The following is a 25,058-nucleotide window of genomic DNA, read 5'->3' as shown; positions in this document are numbered from 1 at the left end:
TTTGTGTTCTGTTGGGCGAAGCCCTGTATTCAGGATGGATAGCTTCAAAAAGTGTGTTTCGCCAACTGTTAAATGGGATGTTTGATCTTCACTGTGCAAAATGATGCCTGTACAGAGTTTGACTCTGCCTGCATTGTATCTACAAAGGGGAGAATGTTTGTGTTCACCTTAAATCCGAGCTTACAGACCTTTATCATTACGGCAGACATTTTGACTTGTCATTGTAGGGAAAACATAGGTGTATCAGAGATGGCTGTTCCATTTGGTGTCCCAGTAAACCATGACAGTGAATCAACATGCACAAACACAGGACTACTCCTGAGTGGAATGCAGCCTTCATTAACACACCTGTGTTTTTCCTACAACGACAAGTCAAAATGTCTGCCGTGAAAAAGGTCTACAGCATGATTTTGTGATATCACAAGTGGACAAACTAGCTGTGGTCTAACGATTCCCCCAAAGTAATTAGGAATCTTGAAACTGTGGGGTGGCACAGTGGAGCAGTGGTTAGCACTGTTGTCTCACAGCAACACGGTTCAGGGTTTGAACCTCAGCTGGGGCCTTTCTGTGTGGAGCTTGCATGTTCTCCCTGATCCCATGTTGGTTTTCTGAAGGTACTCTGGCTTTCTGGCAATTTTGAGGGGAAAACCTTATCAGACACTAATTAGGCCATTATAGGCTACTTTTAAGCACACTCCTTTATGTCTTATGTCTGCAGTGGATCTTTTCATTTGACCTTGCCTTAAAAGTAGCTACATTTATTTGTCCCTGATTGTCACCAAGCAGCAATGCTGAGATGTATTCTTAATCTTGTGTTCAGCCAAAGCAAATCAAGGGCAATATGAAACAAAGCTAACCAGTTATGGTGCTTCAATGTAGTTTCAGGGCCCCCTCTGTGGCCCGGTGTGTGTCTTTGTCTGCGGTGACTCTCTCCTGTCTGTGTGACATTGGCAGTGTACTGTATAGATGCTACCTGGGGGAAGCGGTCGATTGGCCCTTTGTAAATGGAAGGAGTTTACAGGATGTGAGGGGGCCAAAGTGCTGGATCGGTGAAAACCGAGAAGAGCTGAATCCAATCTGATCCCGAACACAGAGAATCTAAAAACAGCATCCCAATCAAACATAGCTCCATGAATCTGTGGGCCTACAGTAAATATAAATATCTGGACGTGTGATAATTCAATAAATTGACTTGCATATTTACATGTGACATTATAGACTGTTTAATTTTCTTCCAGTATGTAATGAGATTTCAGGCTGATCTAGGGTTTAAATTAACGGCACCTCCCATTACATTAATTTCATGCTGAGCAACAAATCCTGCTGAACCTTGAGCTTGAGGGGCTACATATGCTTCGTAAACATTTTTTTTAAAAAAAGCTGGTTTGAAAACATATTGAGCCACACACCGAAAGGAAAAAAACAAAACGTCCAGTTTCACATATATCAGTTGGGACACAAATTTAAGAGGGCTGACACCAAACTCCCTAATAATAATAATCATGTATTTCAGATTCAAAATAGAAATCCGACATGAAGCCACAGAAATCCTGGGGGACTGGGCTGTGGGAAAAGTGCAGGTCTTGCATAATTTATTACTAAAGCTGTAATCTATCCATCCGTGTGTCCGTGCGTATATGGCTTTGTGTACAGTCATTGATCATGTCGTCCGTGGACCCAGAAACTGGAGATTTTGCAGCGCAGATGCTGCCGGAGATCCACATCCCCATGAAGCGCTGAGTCGCATCCGAGCCGTCTTGTCTTGTGAAAATGTTTGGACTAGGCGCGGTGCTCTGCCTTTAAGTTGATGCATTGCACTGTAAAAACTGTAGCTTTTCACTTAAGTTGGGCTGTGGTGACCGAGATCCCTGTTAACTGCGGATGTCCCTGACCAATTCAAGCGTCTTTCTGCTGAACGAGGTGGGCTATTTTCAGTGTTTTCCTCTTCTTTTTGGATCTCCTTAGAGGGTGATCAAGGTAATTAACGGTTTTGATTGTCACTGTGCTGTATGGTTTGAAGCAGCGTGCGTCGTGCAGTCCTTTATTACTGTACAGTCCAGACATAAATAAGCGGCGAAGGTAGGAGCTGGTCCGTGTTGCGATACTGGTAATTAAATTAGACAGTCTGACCTCACTGGGAATCTTTCACTTCGGTGTGGAGGAGCCTTGACATGCATTGGCACTGTCAGTGTGCCAGCAGAAATTAGACACAGATGAGCTGGGCTTTTAAGTGTCCATGATATCCATTTAGACCAAAATAATAGAAGTGGTCAGCTGGAGCAACAGATGGACTGTGGGTCTGTTTACGCTTCCACTTTATCTTTTATTAGGTAATCGGAGAATAATTGCGTTTCTGCTCCAGGATAAGCAACAGTAATTGCATTCAGATTAAAATATTTTTTTTCTTTTATCACATATCCTGTAAGGGTGTGATAAAACTGTTTAACTCTCATATTTGCATGTGAATAATTTTCAGATTGCTGTAGCTGTACAGACTGTCCGTTCCCAACTCTCCCTCACTGCTTTACTTAATGAGACTCGCAGTGCCTTCTGCACATTTGAACTTTTTTGCTCATAAAGTTAATGATGCAAAACAGCACACCAGACATCTAGTTGTGAAAACCTCAATTTAGATTCTCATTAGTCTTTTGCAGGGAGTGACTTCAACAAATCTACAAATGCAGTTTTTCAAATAAAGACAAAAACCGTCACAAGTGAAAGCCATGCCTCTGTCTGAGTGACAGGTGTAAGGCAAAAATAAATAAATGAAATGCTTAAAGTTTCATATTAAGGTTAAGTTCCCACTGTAACATTGTTGTATGTGGCAAGTGATGATGTAATAGCTGTGCATTATATGTAATAACATTAATCTGAATAATAATAGTAATCAAAGTTGTAATCTCTTATTTTTTTCATTAAAAAAAATACTTTTTGATAATACTCATAAAAGAAAATTAGTTTTTTACATAGAAAAGTCTGATAACATAACGAGATAGATGTTGTTGCCGAATTGCTTGTTTAAGCTTAAGGATTTTCAAATCAAAGGAAATCCTGTCGCTCTTTAGGTTGTTCCCTCGTGCTGGTTTGATTTCTGAAGACTTGATAGATAGAGAGACAGATACTGTATCTTTTCTAATGAACGCAGTCTCTATAGGTTTGAAAAGTGTGTTTTACTGATGAGATAATCCATCATCCCGGACACCATCAGGGCGTCCATCTGCATCTTGTTTCCCACCCAGAGGGTCTGGACTGTGTTAAAGGTGATTGAAAAGTCAAGACACACGGTTTTGACCATGCTGTCAGTGTGTCCATCATTTGCTTCAGTGTGTGACTGGTAGTCGTCATCAATTTCAGCGGAGAGCCGATTTAATAACATTTTCAAGATTGGTTGTGTGGATTTGAAATATGATGTTGTCATCCATATTTAGCAATTTTCATTTAAGTTACATGAAGACCACCTTTATTTTGTTTAAGGCTTATAAATTACCCTTTAAAATTTGTCATTTATGGGAACAGTATTTAAGGCCACAAAAAACAAATTTGAAGCTTGCAGCATATGTGTATATAATAATGCCCATGTTCCTCATGGTCAGCACCCGTGTAACACATTTACACTGCATAAGTATGTTAATATTATTATACTCCTCTCTTACAATACAGTCCGTGCTGCTCGGTTTAACAATGTCATTATCAATCAAAAAACATAATTTTTTGTGACTTCAGACTAATGTGCATTTTCTAAAATTACACTACATTGGCAGTTTAAGTCAACTTTCTGCGTCATGGTTAAATTACCTGCTCAGTGAACGACCACAACACCAGAGATTATGTAAGGTATGTGTGTGTGTGTGTGTGTGTGTGTGTGTGTGTGTGTGTGTGTGTGTGTGTGTGTGTGTGTGTGTGTGTGTGGCTTATCGCTACAAAATGTACAGTGTCTGTTTGAGATGCTGCTTGGTGACACTCTCACTCGCTTCAATGGCATTCCCGGTCTGTTTACCTCCTCCCTCCTCTCTGCCTGTACACTTCAAACAGGGATCAGGTCTGCACTGGAACACATTCTGTACCTGCATGTCTGAACCCATCAAGTACTGTACAAACCTCATGAAAGGATTTGGCAGCAGCCAGGTGTCATCTCCCTCCACTCAAAAATCAAAACACAGCATCCCCAGCGCCTTAAAATAGCCCCTCATCCATAATGCACCAGCAGCAGCTCTGCCCACAGAGGCGCTTCATATGGGACAGGCTGACAGACATCTGCACTCAATGCTTGGGTGCAGCTCCTAAAGCTGCTCTCTCCTTTTTCTGCCTTTTTCCTGCTCAGTGCAAAGCACAGTGGAGTTTAACTTTCCAACCTTCATTCATTCATATTTTATTCACATCTTCTGCTCATGCAGAATTCGAATGGATGCCTCCTCCGTCTCCCTCTCCTTCTATTTTTTTTCTCCTCTGCTTCACTGTTTCCCGCAATCTATCCTATGAATTATGAATCTCAGCCTTGCTGAAGATTTCACATCACCCATAGTCATGGTTTTATGGTTTCAGACTGGTTGGTTTTTAGATGCATGTTGTTTGATTTTACACAGTATCTAATGCAAGGCGTTCTGAGCACAAATTAACACACAAAGAAGACACACCCTTCTTTTCTTGGTTGGTTTATACGGTAACAAGAAGTAAACCTTCCACATCTGCATCTTTACACAACCATAACGCACACGTTTAGCCGCTGAGCAGCTGTCAGAGTACAGCCAGCCATGACATCTTACAGAACGCACCCGGTGAACAAAGGGCTGCGCTGGGGACGCCGCCACATGTCGAACATAGCCCCCATATCCCCTCATCAACATCAGACTCTCTCCCCTCTCTAAACTTTTGACTTTTGACATGTTGAAATCCACAGTGGCCGAAGAAAGACGTGATGGGACTGTAGAAATGGTTGATGTTCCCCTCTGAGACTTTGTCTTTGTGTCAGTGAGTTACACTTCGTGGTTATATACAGACACTGCTGTCCATTTAGTTGTGTGTGTAGCTTTAGTCTGGGTCCATTTTACCTGGTTTTGGCAGGGACAGTTAGTTTTAACACAACCCTAATGATCCCATACACAAAGTGACAGAAATATGTTTTTATTTGTTGTAGAAGAACTTGACTTACCTGCACAGTGAAGAGTGGGGCATATTGATGCAAATGGTTCTGGAGTGATATGTTCAGGAGATACTGTATGTATGGGTGTAATATTCAGGTGTCCACATACTTTTGGCTATTATGTTCTTGTTGGAATTCTGAGAACTGACTAAAATTAAAATATGGTGCTTTATGAATAATTTGTACTTAATTTTTGCTTGTGTGAGTTTTTGGATCATGAAGTGTGTTGTGACTTTGCAGTTTTTGTATCTGATTGTGGCTGTAAGATACAAACAGCATCCAACATACCATCCCATGGTCATCTGAAACAGCGCAGTGGTCCATTATGACAGAGTCCTGAATGAACTTAGCATGTGCTTGCAATACAGAGTCCCATTGGACAGGCGAGGTAGAGAAGATGGGAAGGGAGGAAAGGAGGAGAGAGGGTGGGAAGGATGATATGCGGAGCAGAGAGAGCCTCACTGACGTAGCAAAGGGTTGTGTACTGAGAGTGGTGGAGAATGGGAGAGGAGGAGGGTGTGTGTAAAGAAAGCGAGAGGGATAGACTGCTTACAAGCACGCTACAGTACACTTTAGTGTTACCCAGGAGAGAGCGCACACCATGACTGCCTAGCAGAGAGAGCAAGCAAGAGAGACGGGGAGTGTGCTCTCCAACCTCCATCTGAGTGAGTACACTGCTATCTCTTCGACATCTAATCTCTGAGCTGCAAATTGCAAAGATAGCCGCGATAAACCAAATAATCGGTCTCCATATGCTTTTTAAAGAGTACCTGTTCAAATGGTGTCACTGATGTAGGTGTACTTTGGAAAATCTTTCAACTTGGTTGTGTTAATTTTGACTGAAAGTTTGAAAAATGTGGTTGATGCATGCAGCTGTCAATGAGGAGAAACACGATTTTTTTTTTTTATCTACATTTGAGCATTTTCAACAAATCTGATAAGTATCCATATTCATCACCGTCAGCACTGACATGTCTGTGGAAAGTTTGAATTGCATTAAAGCAGAAAATGGCATTTAGTGTATTTGTGTGACAGTGGAGCAGTGTTGGGAAGCTGTGGGCATACTCGCAGGCGTTCATGCTTTCTGTGTTGGTGGGGGGAAGGAGTGCATTTGGGACCGCTAGGCTTCCTGTGTGGGGTCAATTAAATACTGCATGAGACAGAGCACTAAAAGCCTGTCCCGTGAGGAGCGAAGTGCTTGTGTGTGTGTGTGTGTGTGTGTGTGTGTGTGTGTGTGTGTGTGTGTGTGTGTGTGTGTGTGTGTGTGTGTGCGCGTGCGTGCATGCGTGCGTGTGTGTGTGTGTGGGGGGGGGGGGGGGTGTGTGTGTTGGCACTTCAGTGTGCAATGCCTTGATTAAATTTGATGAACCAGCAATGTTGGGAGGGCCAAAGATTCCAGTTCCAGCATCTTTGAGTTCCTGTTTAGAAGCTGTGTCTCAGTGTTTTTGTAATTAACTTACTACACGAAAATAGTCCGCACACATGAAAATATGCTCTCATTTATGCATGCGATGGGTCTAATCTAGGACAACTTTCTATTCTACCTGATCAAACATTTCTGGTTTTTCTTCATCTGGCTTTCTAAACTGTAACATCTGTAACATCTGCAATCACAAATAATTAGTATTCTGATAAACCAAATGTGTAGTCACTGAAAAGGTTTAAGACTTAAACTTGAACGAAAGCGCAGTTTTTTTTCGATGTAAAGCTGGAAAGTGTGATTATGTAGGGCACCATTACATATTGATAAGTCTGACATTCTCTCAGTTAGCTCAGCCCACTTGTCAAGATGCAGCAATTAGGCCTAACTCAAACCTAGAGCCTAAATCAGGTCAGCTTCTAACAAACACATCTGATTTAATGAAGGATGCGGCACTGTGCAAGTCTGCGCTGCACCGTAGGTTCACAGCTTTATGTGGGTTAGCTCCAGCCTTCTCTGCGCTTTGAAGCAGTTTGGTGAAGTCAGGTTGAGGGATCCCTCGGGGGATGAAAGCCTAAGTATGCACAACGTAGCCGGCAAGGCCAAGTTGACAGCGTGGATGAAAGATAGCGATTCCCAGCTTGGCTCGCTGCGTCCTGCTTCTCTCCCTCCACTGTATGCCATCTTCACTGTCAACCCATCTGTGATGATTCACATCTTTACATCGTCATCGTTGCATTAGTGGCACTGTGTGGTTGGCTAATACGAGATGTGTTCTGTCCTCCACATAGACTGGAGTTACGGCAAGAACTTGGTGTCCTTGGTGAGAAAACAGTTGACTTGAAATGATTTGGAAGTGCTTATTTATAGGCTGCAGGGCTCATTACAGACCGGGAGAATGTATTCTGAGGTAACAATAGAGCAGGAGGAGGGTGGAGCTGCTAAGGACAGTATGGAGTATCAATTTGGGTGGCTCTCGTATTGATCCACTCTGCCCTGATCTGGTTGCACTTCTCTCTGCCTCTGAATGATCCACCTCTGCCTGTAATGCTGCCTCAGCTCCGACTGCACACAGATAGCAAGGTGCTTCTTCACAAGTTAAAAGGCTGGAAACACGGACAAGAAGATCCTGTGCTTAAATCTCCAGATTTTTGGGGAAGATCTGGAACTCAGTTTGTTCTGAAGTGCTCATTCACAAGCCACTTGTTCCCAGTTGGTGCAGACCTTTTCAGTTTCTTGCAGAACAAGACTATGGTTGTCTTGGATGGCTTTGCAGTGCTCAGCAAAAATTAAATTAAGGGCTGGGTATCAAACCTTAATACTTTGTTTTGGTACAAAATGTACTTTCAGTACTGAAAGTTGGCATTGAATCCAAGGTCAGATTTGTACCCATTCGACTTGTTCTGTTCAAACAACTTCTTCTAATGTTCAGACTGCATTTGTTATTTGAGGCATTTTTAAAATGAAAAAAGGGAACCTGTGAACAACAAAAGAAAAAAAGAAATGTTGTTGTCACCATTAGAAGTCTATTTTTGTATTTTGCCAGTAGATCTTTAAAAATAGCCATCCCTTGATGAGAGTTGGAAACAAGCATGGCTGAAATACAACAAGTTTAAAAAAAAATTGTTCCGGTGTTTGCATACATGTTTCTCTCTTTATCGTGATTGCAAATGCCTTTGTGAACGCTAAAGAAAAGTCCCCCTGCATCATCGTGTAAGACTTCACTGCAGAGACAGTATGCATGCTGTTAGCTGATTAGAAACAAGTCTCAATGGTTGTCTGGTCTTGTTTTTCCATATCAGCATTTAGTTCACATTCAGATGGGCTATCTGGCATCAGTGAATGCAGCTGAGCCCATCTCAAATCTGCTTTGCTCTTTCTTGAGGGAATTCATCAAAACTCAGTGAACTTTGACAATCCTCCACTGTCTTCTCCCCACTGCCAATCCCAGTCTGTCAGGAGAGGAGAGGAGAGGAGAGGAGAGGAGAGGAGAGGAGAGGAGAGGAGAGGAGAGGAGAGGAGAGGAGAGGAGAGCTAAAATTAGAGCATTTGAACAGCAAAAAAAAAAAAAAAGATTCTCCTGTTAATCTCTCGTCCTGTTGTTCCAATGGTTTCGGAGCGTTCTTCTCTTTTCTCCTTAATATCTATGTATTTTTCTGATTCGTTCACCATTTCCTCTTCCATCTTACTCTGTCTATTTCACTTGAGTTTAAAATAAAAAGAGAAGAATTACCCATTCCAAGACAGATAAATGACATGATCTTAAATATTTATTACAAATTCTCGTGTTTTAGTTTTCGGTGTTGCTCCCTTGTTCAAATTAGCATTTTTTTGTTTGCTCCTCTCTCTGTTTCTAGCTCTATTTTTTTGTCTGCTCTGTTTTCATTCCTCTGCTATTGTTTGGTGCTGTAACTCAACAGCGGCTTCATGCACAGCACTAATGATGAAAATATAATCACCACATCTTCTTTGTACCAGAGGCATCTGAGAGTTATTGCAATAACTACAATAATGTGTGTGTGTGTGTGTGTGTGTGTGTGTGTGTGTGTGTGTGTGTGTGTGTGTGTGTGTGTGTGTGTGTGTGTGTGTGTGTGTTTGGTTTGTGTTCTTGCCTGCTTGCTTCCCTTTAATTTTAAAAAGCCGTGCAGAAATACAGCCCTGAGACATTTTTGCTAAAAGCCTTGGTAGAGTGCACTTAATTCTTAAGCAGGCAAAGTTGAATGAGGGTGGGATGTGAGCACGCTGCCAGCATAATGGACCCCAAAGTAGGGTCCTCAGGTCCCGGGGCGACCTGAAGAGCAGGCAATACAGCTCCGGCTTCCCAGGAACTACGAGGCTGTCTCCTACAGTAGAGAACTCTCCACTGGCTTATTAAGACATCTGATGGACTCTGGATGGCTGCTTGCTGACTCACCGCTGCATTTCTGTTCTGTAGGCTCATGCATCACCTTCCTGTCAGGAGGATGGTGCAGGGCAGGCAGACAGGCAGGCGGGCACAGCCCTGCCCTCCTCTACTCCTCTCCTCTCCCTGTTTCCGTCTCCTCACTCATGTCACCTCTCTTTCATACATAACTTTACTCCGACTTGGTTTTAGACTTCAGTTTTTGCTATTTTGCTGTTTTTGTTCAGCAAAGGGAGACACTAATTGACAGCAGAACGACTGTGACAGATTATTTCTCAGAATTTTCTCGCTCATCGTTGTTATTATCACTTAGCATGGCTGACGTGTTCAGTCTTTGTTCTGTCTTATTTATAGACGCTCTGTTTGTGCCGGTACAGTGAAAAATGATACTCTGCAGAGTAAACACCAGATTTTATTTAATATTCTCAGGATCTCTATACTCAATTCCTGACATGAGAGGAATATATGTAAAAACTTGAAAGGGAAGTGATGCTGGAGAGGGATATATCAGATTTGAGGAGACGAGGGAGGAGAGGAGAGGAGAGGAGAGGAGAGGAGAGGAGAGGAGAGGAGAGGAGAGGAGAGGAGAGGAGAGGAGCTCCCCCTCTCACAGGAGGACTGGCTCGAAGCTAGAGAAACCCACCACACACTACCAGTATGCGGGCGTGTACCCAGCAGTGCTGCAGTCAGGGCATCAATTTTGTATAGGAAATGACTGTTGAGGCAGCAAAGCAACGGTCGTGAAGCACTTAGGCTGAGCGCGCCTCCCTCTCTCTCCCCCCTGTAACCACGGGCTGACGGGAGGAGGGTTCTGCTTTTTTTTTCTTTGCAATGGGGGGAAGAGAGCTCTGGCAGCAGAATCATGTCTGCCTCCGACTCGAGCGCTACAGGACTCATCTGTAACAAGGTACGCTGTTAATGCTCCCCCCCTTTTTTTAATCACTCTGCATGCAAACTCAACCTTTTCTTCCATGAGTCCCCCATCTGTCTGCTCTGAGACATCTCCCTCCTGTTTTCCTCAGCTCTCCCACCCCTCGCACTCTTGTCTCAGCAGAAGTCTACTCTGGTTCACTCACTTTGCCAGCATCTCTCGCCACTTGTCTTCTCTTCCCTCCCTCCTCCTCTTCACCTTCTTTGGACATACATCCAGTTTGTTTTTTAATCTCAACTCCGCATAGATTACTGTTGCTGCTCTGCAGAGCCCATCTGTTGTTATGTTCTCCTTTTCATGAAGTCATTCCTACCTTTTAAAGCACAAACTTGTGGTTCTGATTGCTTTTTTTATGTTGTTATTTTAGATGTGCAACAGCTACTTACACCAGTCCACTGTGAAATAAAAATAAAAAAAAAATACAAAGACAGGATTATAATTTTTGAAAGAAAATACAATAGCTATTTAAATAGATATACAATATATACATCAATCCGCACGTAACAATTCTATACATTTGCCAAATATTGTACAGTCTACCTCAAACATGAATGTTACGTTTAAACATACAACCGTTAGTCACTAAAATTGTGTTGTGTTGTTCACAGTTGGTTCTTTGATAAAGGCAAGTTGTCTGTAATGTTCCTGCTTCCCTCTGCTGGTGAAAATCTACAACTGCTGCAGTGCCATCATCTCATGTTTCAGTCTCTAATTGGACTTCCAGCATGTGAGGGATTTCTCGTTATCCGTCTTTGTTCCTCGTTTCCTCACTTTGAGGACGTGAGTGGGTGTCTGTTGTTTTTAGAAGTCCGGACAGCCAGAAAAAAAACAATGGAGTTGTGAGTTTGCCAGACACATTAATGCTGTTTCAACACTGAGACTTGTGTGTCTGTGATTATATTACATTCCACTATTGATCCCAGTATAGTGTGGTGAGCAGAAGGTGTTTTTAGAGTGAGGTAGAGCGAGTTTGTCTGAGCCACTGTGGTTAGATATATTGTTGAATTTGATGATGTGGCTTGATTTTTTTTTTCCATGTTGCAATGATTTCTGCCATACTACTAAATACTGCCATCCAGTATATTGGATTAATTTACAGTAATTTGACACGGTATCTTAAAATGTTAAAGAGTTTATCCTTCAACATGCACACCCCAGGTATGTTTTGATTTATCTGATGATGACGATACATGGATTTTAGTCTCTGTTCTGGTGACATTTAGTTTCTTAAATTATGCACATGGAGAGAAAGACAAACCAGGCAATAGTCTGAAATGTCTCTGTCTTTGTTTGGTTTTGAACGACAGCACAATGGGATGTGCCGGACTTATTTAGGTGATGTTTGTCAAGTCTATGCTGGCTACATGCGAATATCAAGCACGTATCATGTACTGTAGTTGAAAGGCACTGAGGGAGAGAGAGAATGAAGGGTAGACAGAAAAAGAGCATCACAAAGGCTGAATCAGTTAGCAGGAGATCATTTAAAAAGTCTTTGACAAATTTCATTAAACCTATGCAGGCTAAAAATCTGTGACCTGCAACTTTGCTGTTACTCTTTTCAGCACAAGCTCAGACAGTAAGCCTATAAATAATTTGGAGGTATTGTCAATACTAGCAGGGTGACACCACTCTGCCACTGGTAATGAAATATACACTTATTGTCAAGTGATTACTTGAACTGACTTACCTGTAATCATTTTACTCTACAGTCTGACACATTCTTGTCAGTGGAGGCCACTTTGAGACCTTTGTTAAAAACTGTAGATATATGGAAACATTATGTTATTTTTAATGTCTGATTCTCTGCATCAGCCATGTGAATTTCTGTAAGACTCTTGCACGTCTCAAAAGAAAACAAATAGGCAGCAAAAAAAAAATTATATTTTTCATCTTGGAATCAATTCAGTTTTAAGCAGCAGTGTGATGGATTTAAGGACCTACAGTGAAAAAAGGAAAAGGACCGGTGGATGCAATCTCTATCAATGGCGATAATGTATAGATAGTGTGTGCCAATGAGACTCAGTACCTCAGAATATCTGTCCTCTTCATCCATCTGCAAAACTTTATGTGCTTTAATTAGGTTTTGTTTCTTCTGCTTGTAGATGCCTCAGATTCTGTTCCACCTCTGGCAGGCTTTGATATTCAAATGATACCCTCAAACTCTGCACTGGATTCAGTTAAAAACTGTTTTGGTTTTTTTTTGGGGGGGGGGGAGCGGGCGGGGGAAAAGCAAAGGCAGGAGGGTGCCGGTGGGGGTGAGGGAAGAGAGAGGGGAGGAGGAGACAGGTGGGAGAAAAAAGGTAAAAGAAGGATGACGTTGTTCTGGAGCTATATTTGGCTGTCTTATGTGGGTGCTCCTGTCTGGTATGTGAGGAGTCTTCCAGTAGCACATCCAACTGGGACTGCAGCTACTGGGGAAGAGCACAGGGCTGATGGAGTGAGAGGACAAGCGTAGAATCTATGAGGTGATGTTTGTGAGTTTCATTTACATATAGATAAAGTCAAAAAGGGTGTTAAGTTCTGTATCTTTCTGGAGTTGTCGTACTTGAAAAAAAAAAAACGTCTTTATCTGAATTTGTCTGTACTGAATTAATATGTGCAGACAGATTGCAGCTGAGTTTAGGAAATGTCAGTTTGTGTTCTCTCAAAATTTAGATGACAATTTTACATTTAGAAAGTACTAATAGTAATAGTCTTATTTCCACTAACTGAAAGGTGGTTTGATTACTTCTGTAACTGTTTTCTGTTTAGTTATTAATCATAACCTCATAACAAAAAATGTGTCTTAAAATGTGACAGAAATGCTGAATTTTATTGGAACTACAATTGTGTCTGAAAATATGAAAAAACTACTTTTATGCATTCTCTTGTAAATATTCTTTTTTTAATTATTCTTATTTAAATTACAGCTATTTTTTAATTTACATAGAAATTTATAACCCAAACTTTAAACTCAGACCATGTATTTAAAATGTGTCTGTCTCATGACACAATTCTTATACCACAACTTGTGTTGATACAGATTGGAGTTCAGAAAATGGTTAGAAAGCTGGATATTGTAAAATGCCTGGTTCATGACTGGACTTTTGACAACATATGGTGTGCCTGGCTGAGTGGATAAGTAGACAACAAGGTTGTGTTGGTTGTTAGTGTTGCAGTACTCACGCACATGTTCCCCTGAGAGAGATGCTTTGGAAAGCTGCAGGCAGGTGCAGAGAGAGGTGAAAGACACGGGAGACACAGAGGGAGATGTAGTCGATCTGTTTGGAGCTGCATCGTAGGTATTTGTGGTGAATCAACATATATATTTTAAGGGGGATTTATTTACTCTGTCTGGGCAGTAATAATTATACTCCTCTCCTCTCCTCTCCTCTCCTCTCCTCTCCTCTCCTCTCCTCTCCTCTCCTCTCAGGGTTCAGCCGATTCCTACACTAGTCGACCCTCTGATTCCGACCTGTCCCTGGAGGAGGACCAGGAGGCGTCTCGGCGTGAAGCCGAGCGCCAGGCTCAGCTACAGCTGGAGAGAGCCAAGGTGAGAGCTTTCAGGTCAAAGGTCAATGCTTGTCTTTAAATTCACCTTCAGTTCATGGAAAACTGTAAGTGAAATGTGTGAAATACTCAATATTTAATAATTATCAATCATCATAATAGTGAGTGTCACGGGAAATATACTGCATATTGCCATATATCTCATTTATATTTTCTTACTTTCTTTGTCTTCCAACAGTCTAAACCTGTAGCATTTGCAGTAAAAACCAATGTGAGTTACTGTGGTGCCCTGGATGAAGATTGTCCAGTCCAAGGTTCCGCTATTAACTTCGAAACCAAAGACTTTCTGCACATAAAAGAGGTGAGAAGCTTTAAGATTCAGGACTAATATTTTTCCATTACACTACTACTAATTTAGAATAAAAAAAATAAAAATGAAACTCAAACCATCTCAACATATTTCACAGCATAACTTCTGAGTCATAAAAGCTGTTTCACTTTCACACAGAAATACAACAATGACTGGTGGATTGGTCGGCTGGTGAAGGAAGGGGCAGACATCACTTTCATCCCGAGTCCAGTAAAACTGGAGGCCATGAGGATAAAACAAGAGCAGAAAGCAGCAGCAAGGTCAGAGGTGACCCAGCTCTGGGAGATCTCTCTTTTCCTCCTCCTCTGGTTGTCTCTGTATTTTTGCCTTTTCTGTCACTCTGTTGCCCTAATTCCACCAGCTTCCTCTCTTTGAAAACTTTCTTTTAGATGTAACTAGTTCTTGCTCTTGTGTTGCTCTGTTTTGGAAGTCCTTCTCTCTAAATTGCCTCCTGAGGGGATTCACGCATAATGAAGCTTTGCATTATGCTGCTCCACAGGAAAGGAGGGAACGCTTCATCCGGAGGCTGGAGGTCCACCCCACCATCTGCAGGTAAGTGGGACTGAAGGAGTCCTGCTGCTGAGTCTGCCTGCTGGGACTGCATGACCTCACAGGGTCAAATTTGCATAAAGTAACTATTCCTGCGCTAAAATGTTCCCTTCAGAAGTAAAACATGTTTCAAAACTTCCTCTTGTTTTCCTCTTTACATCAAACTGAGCTTTATTTTTATGAGATGACCACTGAATTGAGATCAGAGCTCGTGAATTAACACGCACTTAACAAGAGGCGACAGTCATTAAAAGTTATCTTTGTGCTTTTACAAAGCCTCAAATCTCCAAATATTTTTACTGAATCAGTGACTTATTGTCATATCTTTTCTCCTTCTGGCTCAATGTTCATTCTGTTTGTTCTGAAAGCCAAACAGAAGCAGAAACAGGTATGTTTGCATTTCCTCTGGGTATCACTGAGAACCATATTAAGTACTCAGCTACATTTTTCTGCATTCTGATAGTGACAGGAACAGCTGATTGTCATTTTTATGGTGTGTTATCTAATTGTGTGTGTCATCTGCATCCCTTCAAACGTCCATCCGCTGACTGTGCAGACTGAACATGTTCCTCCATATGATGTGGTTCCTTCTATGCGGCCAGTGGTGCTGGTGGGACCCTCGCTGAAAGGCTACGAGGTGAGTCTAACATCAGTACAGTTCCTCAGTTATTCCTGCTCGGTTCTACTTACTCAAGTGTCTCCTTGTGTTTGGAGTAATAACCTGGATGTGGTCAGATGTGGAGCATGAGTTGAAATTATTTGTGCAATTAGTCAATAAAAAAAAATTCAATATGTGGATTCCTTTAAATTTATGTTTAAAAGTTTTGTTTGTACAAGACATATTATAGGATGTCAGTGATAACTGGCGCTGTCTTTCAGTCTATTAATCTCAGTTTCTCCGGTAAGATCAGATGGAGTATCGGAGCATATTGCTGTCAGCTGCAGTGTCTCTTTTGGTGGTACTGTTAGGGGCGACAAAGTCTGATTTTTTTTTATCCTAACCCTTTGAGACTCAAGTTAATTTAATAATTAAAATACCAAACATCGAGTGCAGAGATATGAGCATTAACTGAGTGAAAACTGATAATGCTTCAGTCATGCTAGCAGCATAGCTCTAAGGATGGCAAAGCTGGTCTGTTGGTCAATCACCACTTTGGTCTGCACTGAAATGTCTCAACAGACAATCAGAAAATTCAGACTTTCATGGTGTGATTTTGGTGATGCCCTAGTCGAGCATGTTCTTGCACATTGCATATTATCTGGAGCAGCGTGGTCCTTGCGAAATAGTGTCAGAGGAGCTTTTGGTGGAACATTTGTTTGTGGGAAGACAAGCCCAGCCATTAAAATGGCTAAATCCTTGCAAGAGACTGTAAAGAACCAAGCAGTTCTGCCTTACTGCCGGATCCAAACGTGAAATGCTTGTAGATTTCTGCTTCGAGTTCCCTGTAGTGATGGAGATCTATAAAACAGACATATAGTGAAAAAGGAAAAGAATGTTTACTGAAATAGTCGGTCATTGGAAGGTTTATACCAACATTCTTCATTGGGTCTGTCAGCCTCGGGATCCCCTACCTTTTTCAGTTGGGGTACTTCAAGGTTCACACTTATGGTTTTGAGGAAAATGTCTTCAAACTCTTGCTATGAAAGTTGATACGTAAATCCATGTTCTCCTGAAGATGAATCACAATAAGTTTGGCTGACTGCCATTATCAGGTGAGCATCTGAATTTGTACAATTCTTTGGTTTATAACAAAATACAGTCACTGCAAAACTAAATGAGACTCCCAGCAAACTCAGCTGTAATTTGTGTTTAATTATCAAACTGTTATTGTGAGCATATTAGTAAGCTGACATAAGCACTAAGCTCAAAGCACCACTGTGCCTAACTGCAGCCCACAGAGCTGCAATATAGCATGGCTATAGACTCACTCTTTGTTCTAGGAAAAAACAGGCTATTTTGAGGCGTCATGGAAAACAGCAGTAATTTGAAATGGGAATGTATCCATATTTCAAGCCTTTTATTTTCTATGATTTGATGAATTGGTAGATAAGCTATTAGTAAATTATTCAACAATGAAAATAACAGTTATACACACATTAGACATATTTAACTGTTTGAGTTTGTTTGAGTCTAGCCTCTGGTCTTTTCTGCTCTGGACTGCCTTTGTTTGTTCCAGTTTAATCTGGACTGTATTTTCTGATCCAGAAGGACTTGTGTAGTTTGCCTCCATTATCTCATTAACAGTTCTACTGAACACCGCAGTCACATCCTGATGAAATTATAGCAAACACAACAAGCATCTCAGATCCATTTGAGTGATACAGACTTGCTTTGTGCGCCACTTTATATTAGTCACTGTAGGTGAAATTCTCCTATACTCAACGCACACATTCACATGCATGAGATATATGAAAACACACTGCAGTTAAACTCAGAATACGTCAGTTTCGATTGACTCTGTGGATGAATATGCTGAAATGTGAGGCATGTAATTGAACAGTGTCTCTGTGCTTCCACATTTTCTCTCTGCCTTCGTCTCTCCGCTGTGACTGCGCAGGCTGTGTGCCAGGCCGTTTGTTTTCTGTGTGTGTGTGTGTGTGTGTGTGTGTGTGTGTGTGTGTGTGTGTGTGTGTGTGTGTGTGTGTGTGTGAAATATTTATGCATCGCTCTGGTGATGTGCTTTGGGGATGCTCCAGTGGTGAACGGCAGCCAGCCTCCTTTTCTCTCTCCCTCACTCCCTCACATTCTCTTTCTCTCTGCTTTGTCTCTCTTGTACATACTATTTTCGTCCGCTCACCAGTGTTCATCAACATTGCCTCCCCCCTTTTTCCTCTTTTGCACTACCGTACCCTCTCGCTGTTTCTCCACCTCTCTGTTGCACTGAGGAGGAGCAACACCACTGTGTGCTTCATCCTCTATTCCAAAAGGCTATCCATTTTTCAGGACTGTTTGAAAATAGAGCACCTCACGAATCCTCACAGTGCACATGCAAACATACAGTATGCAAGCAAACACACGCTGTCTCTGTCCAAGGTTTTTCCACCTAACTGTTTATTTACTAAATTAAAGTCCTAAAATTACATCTACTCCATCTTCCTTTTTGAAAAATCCAGAATCACTGAATATGTAAAGATCGCTTAATTTTAAAGTGTAACTAATTGTTGTCTCTTACTTCACTTAAAAGCCTGGTCTTCAGTGTGTGTGCACAGGAGCCATCCAGTTTCCACATCACACTCGTCTAAGTTTACATACTAGACCTCAACTGGCTCTCGTTGTCATATCACACATCCTGCTGGTACATTAAGCTGATTTAAGGTAAACACGGAGAAACTCCTCAGATGATGGATTTGAAATCAGCCTTCATCCAAGTGATTTAACATTAAGAGAAACAGTGGAGGGGGTCTGCTAATGGTGCTCACGTTCATGTATCTGTGCTGACTGTCTGTTCTTCCTCCATAGAATGAAATTGTTTTAAAATGAAAGGATGAGGTTACTTTAATGTTGTTTCAGTCCTGTTATATTGTGCGAAATGATTGTGTATATTTTCGTTAATTTTTTCCATCCATTGTCATTTTAACCATTTCACCCTTCTAAGAGAGATAATATAAATCTCATGATGATTATTTATAACACTCAAAAATCAAAGCAACACCTTACTTTAAACCTTGTTATTTAGTTATACATTGTATGTATAGAAACATTGAATAAATACTTTTAGCAGTAAGCAGATGTAACTATTATTAATGGTGGAATAAAGGGTGGGAATTACCAAAGGCCCAATTATACAATATTATCATATTATGACTTAAACAGTATATGCGCAGTGTTGCGATAATATATATATAGATTTTTTTTTTTCAACTACAAGTTATTGCCTCAAATGATACTTTATTTTACATTTGTCTTATCTGATGAAACTAAGTTTTCAGTCTGTTCATCTCACTTCAGTTATTTATATAGCAGCACAATGGAGTTGTCATTAAAAACCTGACATAAATACAGAATGCACCTGACAAATTTATTTATTTACGTGATAAAGTATGGATTCTTGGCATCCGAGTGTCAATACAATATTGCCACACAACATATCGGGATACTATGCTGTATCCATTTCCTTTCCCTAAAGCCAGGCATCCATAAGTTAAAGCTAATAATATAATGAATGACAATATAATAATACACAGGAATTATTTAAAATGTGCTTTCATAAGAGATAATTGTTGAGAAATACTGTAAATTAATAATCTAAAAAAAAAGGGACCTTCTAGTTCTACAACTGCATTATAGTGTGTTATAAATGTATCATATTGTGACTATCAATGCCAGATCGAGAGACTTGAACTAAGGTGACAGTTAAATCACAGGGGAGTGAAACATAAGAAACAATGTGGGGCTAAGTATGTTTGCATTGATATATGTATTTTTCATAACACGTGTCTCTCCTCACTTTTTCTGTTTCCTTCCTCCTGTCTCTGTCTCCTAGGTAACAGACATGATGCAGAAGGCCTTGTTTGACTTCCTAAAGCACAGATTTGACGGCAGGTGGGTTTGGCTGTCTGCGTTGCTCTCTGCAGATGCAGCTCAGTGTACAGCATCACTGTGCCTGAGCCGCAGATATGTTTGTGGGATTCTGCCTATCACGTTTCATGGTCGATAGGACACATGATGATGAAGATTTATTTTTAGCTGCTAGAGAGTACAAGTTCATCTCCTCCTTTGAGATGGAACAGTTGTGGATGTGATGTGATAAGACGCTTCTTCTGTAGGATCTCTATTACACGGGTGACTGCTGATCTGTCACTGGCAAAGCGCTCGGTGCTGAACAAGAAGGCCATATTGGAGAGATCCAACACTCGCTCCAGTCTGGGTGAGTGATGAACAAGTTGTCTCTGATCTGTTTTTGCGAAATAAGGATTAATACCGGCTCAGAATAGATGTCTCTTCTGTCTTTAATGTCAAGTCTTTACTTAAGTAAGTGGCTCATATGTCTCGCTGTCTCTCTTTGGTTTGTTCAAAGCTGAGGTCCAGAGTGAGATAGAGAGGATCTTCGAGCTGGCCAAGTCTCTTCAGCTGGTCGTCCTGGATGCAGATACCATCAACCACCCAGCTCAACTCCTCAAAACCTCTCTGGCTCCCATCATCGTCTACGTCAAAGTCTCCTCGCCTAAAGTAGAGTGCACATGAATTTCACTATGACATCCAAGACTCGACTTGCACATATATTAGTTAATTATTATAAAATTTTGAGCCAAAGCTCTAGAATAATTAATTAGTTTAGCGAGAGAAAATTAAATGGGAATTAATTTGTGATTAAGTGATTAATTATTTTGGTTGCTTATTCAAGTAAAAGTCAAACGTTTTCCGGTTCCAGCTTCTCCAGTGTGGCAGATATTATAGATCTTTTAGGTTTTATTTCACTGCAAACTGAATGTCTTTGTGTTTTGGACTCAGTCATCTGAAGATTAACTGTCACAGCTTGTGATGAGCATATTTCACTTTTTTTTTTTTTTTTAAATAGATGCTTAATCAATGAAAAAAATTTAATGTTATGTTCATGTGGGTTTTAAAATTTGTGCAAGTTGACCCTCCATAGAGGTTAAAATGAGCTTTGAGGAGGGAAGAATTTGTTCAGATTTCCAACGAGATGTCCCAATACTAAACGAAAAACAGGAAACATTCAAATTAAAATTAATAAATTGAATAAATTAAGAGCTATATTTGTAATCATCTTTTTTTCAGCTGCTTGAATATCTTTGTCTTTGGCTCATCTCACAGGTTCTTCATAGGCTGATTAAATCTCGAGGGAAATCACAAAGCAAACACCTCAACGTCCAGATGATGGCAGGGGACAAGCTGGCTCAGTGTCCACCTGTATGTCCAAAAGTCCTACTCATATTGATCAGAAATTACTCTTGGAAATACAGGTGAAATTTATGTAATGATCTTTTTATGGTGTAACTCCTCTTTTCTTGTCTTTTGACTCATCAGGAGATGTTTGATGTCATCCTGGATGAGAACCAGTTGGAAGATGCATGTGACCACCTTGCAGAGTATCTGGAAATTTACTGGCGAGCCACACATCTCCCCTGTTCTGCCCCAGTTAACCCCTTACTGGACCAAAGCGTGATCACCCCACCTTCAGCGAATTCCAGCCAACAGGTAAGAGAATACACAACTGACGCTGCATTTATTAACATTTTGGCTGCATTATTAATTTTTCTGCCTCCTGTGTCCATGATAGTTTTCTGAGACTCAAGAGTTGATAGAATGATCACTACTGCAGACATAGGTGAGTCGACAGGTCTTCCTCTTTTTCTTTCTCACTTGGGCTCAGATCTTTGTTTATTGTTTTCTGGTAAGAGTACTGACTCTTGAAAACGACCCGTCCTCTCTTGCAGGAGTATCCTGTGCTGGGATTGGACCAGGAAGTCATAGAGCACAGGGACCAGAGCGCCACCAGGGGGCAGCAGCAGCCCTCATCTCTCCAAAGCCAGCCACCACCTTCTCCAGCCGCACCTGAGGCAAAGAAGAGAGAAAGAGCAGCAGAGTTCCTCGAGTGAGAAAGAGCAGGAGGCTGGTGAGCTGGGAGGAAGAGAGGAGCAGCAGAGGGAGAACAGACCGAGGAGCCTCCGCCTCACTGCTGCCCCCTCGGCAAGAGCTCCCTGCTCCCACTGTCACGCGACAACTCAGGGCCGCTTTCTACAGCTGCACACACACTGGTAACCAAAACCAGTACAGCAGTGCAGTCACTGTTCACCACCTGCCCCCTCCCTCCACCCTGAATTGTTCCCCACTCCCTGCTTTTACACTGGAAGCCACATCCCACCCACCTGACAAAGCTGAGGCAGCCCATGTGTGTGCAGACACCCAGAAGCTGCTGTCCAAAACACACATGGGCTGATTCAGTTTGCGCTGTAGACAAATGACACACCTGTGAAGTCAGAGTATGTTAGCATACAGTGCTGTAGCATAGCAGAGCTGTCAGTATAGCATCCATATATCCTCCCAGTGCAGGGTTGCCAGGATTATATGTCTGATACACCTCGCTTCCCTCCGGCCAAAGAGTGCAGAGAGTGACAGGAAATCAATTCTGTACGTCTTCCATCTCTGTAGCTCTCCGCGAGCTGTCGTTCCAAATGTTTAACCAAATGTTTTCTCAAAGGCACAATTGCTCCTATCAGAGTCATGGTGTCCCCTGTGTGGGGAGACCCAAAGAAAACCAAGGAAAACAAAAACATTCTTCCTCATTTATCACTTTCACTCCTTATTTATCATGTAGCCTTTTAAAATTATTCTTTCTATTTACATGTTTTCAGTATCTACCTATACTACTTTCGATAATTCTTTTGCTCTCAGTATAGCTGATCACATCTGTAAGCAACAGTAATGCAAAACCCATGTACAGTATAACAAGCACAGAACATGCACACAGTTTATATGCATTTTTGTCACAGCTGTGAATGTATAAGTGCTGGCCCACTGGCTTCAGAAGGATTATTTACAATAACTGGTTTGTTTGCAGGGTGTCGGAGGCAAATCCTAAAACTTAGTTCAAACAGTTTCCTGAGACAGAAAGTATCTTCCAACAAATAATACACAAGTGCAAGACTAATCAAGTTTGGCTTCAAACATAATGTAATTTATCATATCTAGTGTAATTATTTCTTCTAATAATATATCAGTTACTGCTCTGTAGTATTGTTTTTTGTTTTTTATCCCAAAATGATTCATCAAACTCTTCTATATGACCCAATTTGATCCACCCAGAAACATAATATGTAGCATAAACAGATTATCAGAAGATTCACTGATATTTAACACATTTGAAGGTTACTCAAAAAAAATACGTACAAAAAGTATTCCTCAAGTCTCAAATTTAACTTAGAAAGGCTTTTAAAGATGGCTTTTAAACTTTTAATTTTTTTTTTTTTTAAGTAACTTTACTCTTTTAACCAGATTTTCTACATTACTTTTTTTTTGAGAACAACATAATAAATTGATGAGAGATGTAAAAAACAAAAGATGATTTAATCTTCAGTTTTCTAAAATGGACTAGAAAATATAAGAAAACTCCTCATTCAGTGGACTCACTGTATGATTTCCAACAACAATGTACTACAAACACAATCAAATGTGACCTCAACATGTGTTCTAAATGTCATTCTTGATGATATTAGCGTCAGAGTTTAGTTGCTCAGTGATAAAGAAGCCAGTCTGCTTAACATGGAGGTTTCTGAGCAAATCAACATGGAGTAAAGGGTTACTTCCTAATAAACCTAGCAGATTATTTTATTATGTTTTGACATGAAAATCAGCATGAGTAGTAAAGGCTTCTCAGTGGATGGAGGATGATCTCCATGCACTCCATGTATTTCTGTTGGCCGAGGTCTTTTATCCACTGCTAATTCTCTGGTCAAACTGCAAGATATATATTATACATGTATCTACACAAATTAAGAATATGTACAATTTCCAAATTTTGCATAGCCACCAATTGCCTCTCTTTTGCCTCCATTTTATGTCTTACAGTAACTAAAAAACAAATCTCAATAAGCACTAAAATACTCACTTTAATGCAACTGCTTGTATCATGTAAAACTACAGAGTTCAGCTAACATACCATACATGTAAATAATCTAAAGTATGTGCATGACACGTTGTATTGCTGTTTCATCAGAAGGGCTTTTTAGGACCATCCTCACACAAGCCCTGCCCTTCACTCATCAGAGTAAAACATAACCAGTTACATATGCATTATCAAGGCTGAGCTGTAAATACTGTAATATTCAATATGCAGACATTAATATTATTATTATCAAATTGCACAGAAACAGCACATGCTGACAGAGAGTAGAGGGTTTTAGCCACAGCACACAGTTCTATATTCAAGCCCTCAGAAAGCATGTGTTTATGTGTACTGTCCTCTCTTTTTAGAATGATGCACTGCTTATTTAGGACCACAGTACACATTGTTTCCACTGGCACCCACATTCATTTCTGAAGGACCAGGTTTGAGATGCATAACTTCTGCTTGATGAAACACAGAGAGCACAGTACCGTTTTTTCCGATAAAACCTCCGATATGTATCAGCTTCTCCTATTAGCTTGGTTTTTATTGCAGGAAATTTCTACAAAAAGTGAATTATTCTTTGGATGTCCAAAGCACAATTTTTTACAATTATTATTTCCTATTGCGTTTCACTCGCCTAAATTCTGTATGCAATACAAAGTATTGACAAGACACTAGCTGAGACTATCAAGATATCTCCTCAGTTATGATGGAGTATATTTGCACTACTATCATTTATATGTATGATTTTCGATGCAATAAATGCACAAAACGTTATGCTGTACCCACCTCCAGTACTGATCAAGCTGTCCCGGCCTCATGATGATGTCAACAAGTCTCATGGTTTCAACAAGAAAAATGATTTCCAACAGTGTCTGATGATGATGTGTACAGGGTGCATCTTTTGTCAATAGCACATGTGAAGGAGGGGGTGATTAAAAAACATTTAAGTAACTTTTTTCCCCTGCTGTTTTTATTTCTCCTCAGTGATTCATATTTCCACCACCAGGGCACAGAAGTTGCAACACAGCATTATACAACCTGAATCTGTCTTCAGGTTGTATGATGCTGTAGAACAATTAGTGCAGCGTAAAAACAATTTTGACATATCTAAAAATGAAGGATTTTTTTATGTAATCAGATTCAATAATAAAAGGGCTGGTTCACCCAAATTCAAATATACATATTAACAAAAAGATTCTCTCAGCAACCAATATGTAGCCAAACAACAACTTTCTTTGTTTTTCTGTTCTAGGAAACAATAAAATAAAAAATAAAAAAAACAGCACCTGTAAAACCTGCACAATGAAGTATTGTTGTTTTTAAATGTAGGTTTTTATCTATCTAAAGTGGAGGCAGAAATTGTACCGATTATATTTTACAACTTGATCCATGATGAGATATAAGTTGGATAGAAATCCAATTTAGATAAAACCATTTTAAACAACAGTGTGCTTCATGGACGGCTCTCTCATGTTTCATGACATGACTGTGCCCTTGTGCACAAAGCCACGAAGAAGGTTTCCCAGTTTTGAGTGGTGCATCATGAATCAGACCACCAAAACATTTTTGCATAAACTGGAACTGGGGTTTTGAATCTAGCCTTACAAACCTACACCAGCTCCTGACCACACTTATGCTCTTGCAGCTGAAAATGCTTTTTGATGAGGTACATGACATCAGTCTA

At 40.7% G+C, this 25,058-nt stretch overlaps 1 protein-coding gene across 3 annotated transcripts; it reads left to right on the top strand.

Annotated features, from left to right (window-relative positions):
• Positions 1–1,755: 1,755 nt before the first annotated feature.
• cacnb3b (calcium channel, voltage-dependent, beta 3b) lies at positions 1,756–24,325 on the top strand. 3 transcript variants are annotated; one of them, XM_069140768.1, is made up of 14 exons: positions 1,756–1,920; positions 13,806–13,925; positions 14,121–14,243; positions 14,391–14,512; positions 14,752–14,804; positions 15,170–15,189; positions 15,358–15,438; positions 19,286–19,344; positions 19,569–19,669; positions 19,820–19,971; positions 20,578–20,673; positions 20,791–20,961; positions 21,044–21,091; positions 21,201–24,325. In XM_069140768.1, the coding sequence occupies exons 1-13, from the start codon at positions 1,882–1,884 to the stop codon at positions 21,071–21,073; spliced, it is 1,167 nt and encodes a 388-aa protein (XP_068996869.1). In that variant the 5' UTR covers positions 1,756–1,881; the 3' UTR covers positions 21,074–21,091; positions 21,201–24,325. The 3 variants fall into 3 exon arrangements, with proteins under 3 accessions (XP_068996869.1, XP_068996870.1, XP_068996868.1); XM_069140767.1 differs by lacking the exon at positions 1,756–1,920 and adding an exon at positions 10,116–10,369; XM_069140769.1 differs by lacking the exons at positions 1,756–1,920; positions 20,578–20,673 and adding an exon at positions 10,112–10,369.
• The last annotated feature ends 733 nt before the right edge of the window (positions 24,326–25,058 follow it).

Source organism: Embiotoca jacksoni, unplaced genomic scaffold (assembly GCF_022577435.1).
Source record: "Embiotoca jacksoni isolate LCO1_2020_lvr unplaced genomic scaffold, fEmbJac1.0.p SCAF_9, whole genome shotgun sequence".
Classification (NCBI taxonomy): Eukaryota; Metazoa; Chordata; class Actinopteri; family Embiotocidae; genus Embiotoca; species Embiotoca jacksoni.
This window is presented reverse-complemented; position numbering and strand designations above follow the sequence as displayed.